The sequence below is a fragment of the Lineus longissimus genome, chromosome 3 (genome assembly GCF_910592395.1).
Source record: "Lineus longissimus chromosome 3, tnLinLong1.2, whole genome shotgun sequence".
NCBI classification, from domain to species: Eukaryota; Metazoa; Nemertea; class Pilidiophora; order Heteronemertea; family Lineidae; genus Lineus; species Lineus longissimus.
Genome location: NC_088310.1, coordinates 21,366,587 through 21,372,586, shown reverse-complemented (window position 1 = coordinate 21,372,586; position 6,000 = coordinate 21,366,587). Strand labels below are relative to the sequence as shown.

At 41.1% G+C, this 6,000-nt stretch overlaps 1 protein-coding gene across 3 annotated transcripts in view; it reads left to right on the top strand.

The window, feature by feature from the left end:
• The first annotated feature begins 869 nt into the window (after positions 1–869).
• The window catches only part of LOC135484214 (apoptosis-stimulating of p53 protein 1-like), a 33,690-nt gene continuing 28,559 nt past the window's right edge, over positions 870–6,000 (top strand). The window contains exons 1-3 of one of the 3 annotated variants that reach the window (XM_064765458.1): positions 870–957; positions 5,132–5,279; positions 5,689–5,796. In XM_064765458.1, coding sequence (XP_064621528.1) covers positions 934–957; positions 5,132–5,279; positions 5,689–5,796 — 280 coding nt within the window. In that variant the 5' untranslated portion in view covers positions 870–933. Of the gene's footprint in view, positions 958–2,440; positions 2,559–2,613; positions 2,651–5,131; positions 5,280–5,688; positions 5,797–6,000 lie in introns of those variants that run through there. The other 2 variants (XM_064765456.1, XM_064765467.1) reach the window with 2 other exon arrangements.

Here is a 6,000-nt window from a genome sequence, read left to right as displayed (position 1 = left end):
AGGATACGACTGACTCGGGATTTTCGAGGATGGTCTTAGTACATGTCTATCAATGAAAAAATCTAAACTCGACATTCATGTTCCGAAAGTCTATCCAATGGTGGTAGTCAGAGCTTCCTCGGAATGATTTTGTTCGACGAAAGCAAATATCTAAATACATTTTTTTCTTATGTCTTCGTCTGTATACACTCAGCTGTGTTGATTATTCGAGTAAGTGGTCAAACTTGAAAAGGTTATTTTAAGGCTTAAAAACGGGACATTAGGGTTACGTTTGCAGTAAATCTTTATTGACAAAGTTCTCCACGTGTGTTTGTTTTGTCCGTTCTATTACTTTGAAGTGTCGTCTTACAGGCGGCGCGGTTGTCATTCGTTGTCGCGCTGGACTGGAACAACACTATCGCCATCTCTCGAATAGTGGTCAAAGTGCGAGACACTATCGCAACTCAGGTGGTGACAGGTTCATGAGACCTACTACGACAGGACCAGATACAGGCTGTGACTTGCCAATTATCTTGAGGTCACGGATAATGCTCGGTGCATATTACAGCGACTGTTGGACTTTTTTCATGATTAGAGAGTGGCGCCCCTATCGGGAGAACTATCCCTCCCTTAGATGACAACAACCAAAAGAGTCCTCACTGAATGGTTTGTCTCCAGTATGAATCCCTTCCTCAGTTGACCACAACCAAAGGAGTCCTGTCTGAATGGATTATCTCCAGATGACGACGACAGAAAGAGACCTAGCTGAATGGTTTATCTCCAGTATGAACCCCTCGCTCTCCACACTGAATGGTGTTTTGGATGTATCATGGTTTTGTCTTCGGCTGTCTGGACGGCTCAGTTGGAATCATTTTGGGGACATTCGTTGTGGTTGTCAAAGAGCAAGAAAGCATGATAGCAGCATTAGTTTTCCCCTTTTAAATCATTATCTCGATGGCCCTGCCTCACCAAAATCAAGTATGTGAAACTTCCATTTACAGAGATTTCGATTATTGTGTAGAAGGTTCATGAACATGAGAGTGTGAGTGTACAGTATGTACACTGTAACTGTGCACACAATCGACAATTCATTCTAGCAATGCAATGTTATGTATTGTACTGCCTGTCAAAAAAAACATGGTCTGCTTTTGAACTTTAATAGGCCTAACTCCCTTATTTCTCACTGTCCCACGGAGTAGTGTGTCTTCTTATATATCTTTGGAGTGGCCATCGCATGTAGTACACTAGTAGGCCTATTCGCAGTATGTTTTATCTATATAGTAGGCCTATCCTCATCGGCCCCCAGCTAGCCCCATGCATATGCAATGCATGAGCAATGATGCAATCAGCATGAGCCCCATGAATTTTGATCATGGACCTCAGCTACTGTCGAAGTGTCATCACTGTCAGTGTCAAGTGACACAGTCATGACAGTGACAGTGACAGTCCGGTGTCATCATACTGGCCGGCTGCGGCTGTCACAACCTGTCTCCATACCATTGCAAATGCTGTAGATTTTCACTAGGCCTACCTGTGGCCAGTGGGGGTGCCATTCTACCAGAGGGACTATCATCTGTCTCAGTGCACTGCCACCACTGAAACTCTCAATGCACTAAGAATAAGATGTTCTGGTTCTTGCCTACAGGTAAATGTACCTTTGATATTATTTACAAGATGTCTCGAAGATAACCATGTGGTATTAACATCACCCAAGCGGTGATCTTGAATCATTTTATTAGTCTACCTCTTGGAGTCAGCTTGTACACTTACATGTTTCTGACATTCTCTCTTACCATCACACTACAGTTTACCTGCCTCCAGGTTTTGTTGTGGTGCAATCCAATTTATTCATCTTCCTATAGTCCTGGGATTTTAAAGTTCTGTGTCGGCGCATGCCATTACTGTCTACATCATACAGTACTGATGACATCCTAACATTTGTGGTGTTCTTTATTATGCTAACAATAACATGAGTCCTGTGAAAAAGAGAGACCTCTCTTGGTGACTTTGTGTAACATTCAAATTTGACCTACCTGGCTCCAACCTATAGTCTCCCTTTATAATTTTGTTGCTGCTCATTATCATCTTAGTAGTAGTATACACATGCGTTGTGTTTTATCAACAATGGATAGTTGAGAAATTCCTTCAGGCACACATATCACAATAGGTATTGCAATTGTCAATTGATAACATGAATATAAAACTTTTCAACTACCTCCAACTCATGTATGTATTATAATCAGCAACCTTTGCCTGCAGGCTCTTGGAGAAATATCGCTGGACCCATAGAAAATCTCATATCTTGTTACACCGATTATTCTCTGATCTCATGCGGTCTGGACCCCTCAAGCGACACCTCTTCATAATCTAGGTCATGGCTTATTGAGCTTTGATAGGTAAATTATCACAACCATTGACAGGCAGCTGGCAGTATGCCGGTAGGTTTGGCGTGAGATATGGAGTTTGTCACAAGTTTGGCGCAACTTGTGGAGTTAGGACCAGTATGACAGTTCGGTGATTTGAATCCTAGGATTGGGATAATGTTCTTTGCAGTTTCAGCTGCACCTTCCAGTGTTGTGGTGAGTCGGGCCTTCATTTCATATTTTAGGAGAATCATACCCTCGTGGTTAAACATCTGGTCAGGTGTTTACCGTGGGCTTTGAAAAAGTATGTAGGTGCACTGCTATTTTGGTGTTTATATTTTATTCCGTACAATATATGACTATCTACATGATGTGACAGCCTAACTTTTTGTAGTCTTCCTGCTACATGTAGAAAGTTTGAAGACATCTTCGTGATACATGTATTTGATAGTACTTCGCCTTTTTTAGTGAGGTACATGTCATGCATAGTGTTTCAGCTCAAGAGCATCCTTGTATCCTGAGTTAGGCCTATGTGTACAACCATTTTTACTGTACATGTACAATCTCAATCAGTAAAGTATACTTTGACATGATGTAGCTGTCGTCTTGCATGGATATTGCAATATTTAAAGGACATGATTCGAAGGAGGCATGATATGGAGCTTTTCAATTTTAAGCCCCTCAATATTGTTGTTTTTCTATTTTCCCTATTTCTTGAATATTTTTACTGAATTGAGTACATAGAATTTCAAGTACAGCATATATTGTTATGATCAGGTCAAAGCTTGATACAGGTGGACCTCACATGCTCAAGATGCTCGATTCTATTCTGTAATGCCTTTGAAATAAGGTCCTTAAAAGTTCACTTCACCCACTTGAAAGGCAAACATTCCTGTCGATGACGAGGAGTATGTGAGTTTCGTTGCCTCTGGCATGTCGGGTAGAATGAATTCATCCAGTCACTAATTCATGTAATTGAAAGGTACAAGTTTTTTGTTAATACTAATAGGTGAGTAAAACTGAGTTAGAACCACCAGACTCGGCCATTTTGTATTTTCAATGTGCTTCGATATTTGGAATTTAAGACAATAGCAATGCCACTGATAAGTGATGTCAGGATCCTAGCCGTACAATTGTGGTGTCTTTGTTCTAGTATTCCGTGTACTTGACATGTAGGGCCCACCAGAAAACATTGTTTGGTCGTAGTTCATGTAATAATTGACCTCGATCAACATTCTAAGTATGAGTATTTGATATTATTAAGTCTCTTTATGATAGGATCATCAGCGTCACGAGTGCTACCTCAGTGGACCAGAATGTCAAGATTGACTTCATTGAACTTTGACCAGACTTCTCATGTATGAAAAGGCCTTGGGGCACTATCTCAGTGCCATGGAACATAACTCCAAATCCCTACACTGCTTTTAAAAACCACAACTTTGGATAAGCATGGTAAAGCATTCTTTTGAAATGCACAATGTGGATGACATGCAATTAAATGTCATTGTGCGCCATTGTATGGTTGAATATCGTGATATATTTTGAAACCATGCCCACTATTTATTTCTGTGTTGAACAAGAAAGGTCACACTTGGGCCCACTGAGCACCAAGGTACATGTACTTGAGTATTAACCAGTGCTAAAGTATTGTAATTTCATGCACCAGTTCAGACTGCTTTTTTCACCCATATTGATATTTACATGCATTGGCCAGTGGATTATGACGTCAAATTGCCTATTACTGATGTCCTTCATCTCATACTTTGACTATCTCAGTAATCTAAATGATAGAACAGCTAATGATGTCAAAGACTGTAGATTAGATGGGAGGTTTTATGAAAAATCTAGATGCCATCATATGTACTTCTGCGGTCAGTGCTTTTTGACCCAGCCAGACTGTGTTTCCTTATCCTGGTCGACCTTGACTGTCAGCGCATTGCCGAATATTTGTCAAACCTCGGTCACAGCAGCTGCATCTGGTACCATTGTTCATTATCAAATTTGGCGTAAGAAATGTTTTAATTGAGTGTGGCTCAATTGAAATGGTTCATTTCCGTCGGTCTCCACTGTATCATTTCCCATGTGATTCACCAAGACGAATAGAACGATGTCCCTATTTATTCATTTCACACTCTATCGGGATGTGACAGACTGACAATATTTGCCTCATTTGCTTCTGTGGTTAATGCGGAAGTCTGTGGTCTGGAAGTAAAATATTGTCACTAAAGATGATATCTTGGGCTGGTGTCCGGCATCATCCCTATCAATTGAGCAGGTGGTGGCACCAAATATAGGTCACAGTTTACAAAAGGTTTATTTGGACTCTTGAGAAATTATCGTTTCTTTATCAGATAAATAAGATAAATTTTAATGAAAGATAAAGGATGGGATAAGTTTTTCTTGACACGTGTTGGTGGAGGTGCTGCAGAAAAGGCGGCAACGGTTACAAAGACAAGCTTTAAGCTCATTGATTGAAGAAAAGATAGCGATGAGCAAACTAGGCACTTGAGGTGTTTCATTTGCTAAAGAGTTTGAACTGGGTGAAGCACTTTTCTCAATTATTGCCCAGCCCTTTTTTGGCAGTGCGCAATGCATCTTTGTTAAGCAAACCCTTGCACCCTGCCTTTTTCTGTGCCCTTCTCTGCCCTGCCTATCTAGATTTCTCAGTGATGATGATAAATCTGTCTGTGAATTGGATACTTGAAGTCGATCTGGTACAGAGGTGTCAGATGCATGATGAAATAGACTCCCTGCAACTGTTAATTTCAACTTTTTATTGCTCTTTGCAGATCATCCTGAGGGTCTATCTAGATAGTAACCATCAACGGAGCGTCGACATTCCAATCACCCCAGAGACAACATGTGGCGATGTGGTTGTGTCCTGCAAAGATCCAGGAGAGCAATACTGTCACTTGACAGAACTATGGAGGGGATGTGGTAAGAACGAAGAACTGTGGCTGCTTGCTGAACTTGTCATGTCGGCTATCTCTTCATCTGTAATCATCACCAGTAAAATACTTTGGCTGTTCACTTCTTCAAAAGACCCCCCCCCCCCGTTGTGGGGCTAACTCTGAGTCTGAGCATCCAGTCTTTCTATAAATCAAGTGAAGCCCTTGAAAAGCTTGTGATGGGCTCCTCTTCCTCCTCCCAAGCTGAATATTGAGTCTGAAGTTTGTGCATGTCACCGATTGGCCCTTGACTAGAGTGGCATTCAGCAAATGCTTGCAAGAGTGGACAAAATATTACCAAAGTTATAGACCATGGTAATAAAGATTTCCTCTACAGTCCTATTACTCTTTCCAAACTGCTGACCTTCCAACTTGGCATTTGTAACCTTTCCTTCCAGAGCGGCCCATCTACATTGAAGAGCATCCCTATGAGATCTTACAACAATGGGGAATACACAGGGATGAGGTCAAGTTCTACCTTCGGCATGAGCCGTTCTTTCAACCAGGTATGTCTGTGGGGGATGTCTTAGAAGTTAGTCTTGAAGAAAGGATTGGTTGTCCTCAAATGGTCCTCATACTAAATAGCAGCAATCCCAGGGTGAATCAGTCTCTCAGTGGTTATTGAAACCCAGGTGGCAGCACTGGTCATTTAACAAAATTTCATCAAAATGTTTTTTGTGTTCTTTAAACTGAAAACTTGCAGTGATTCA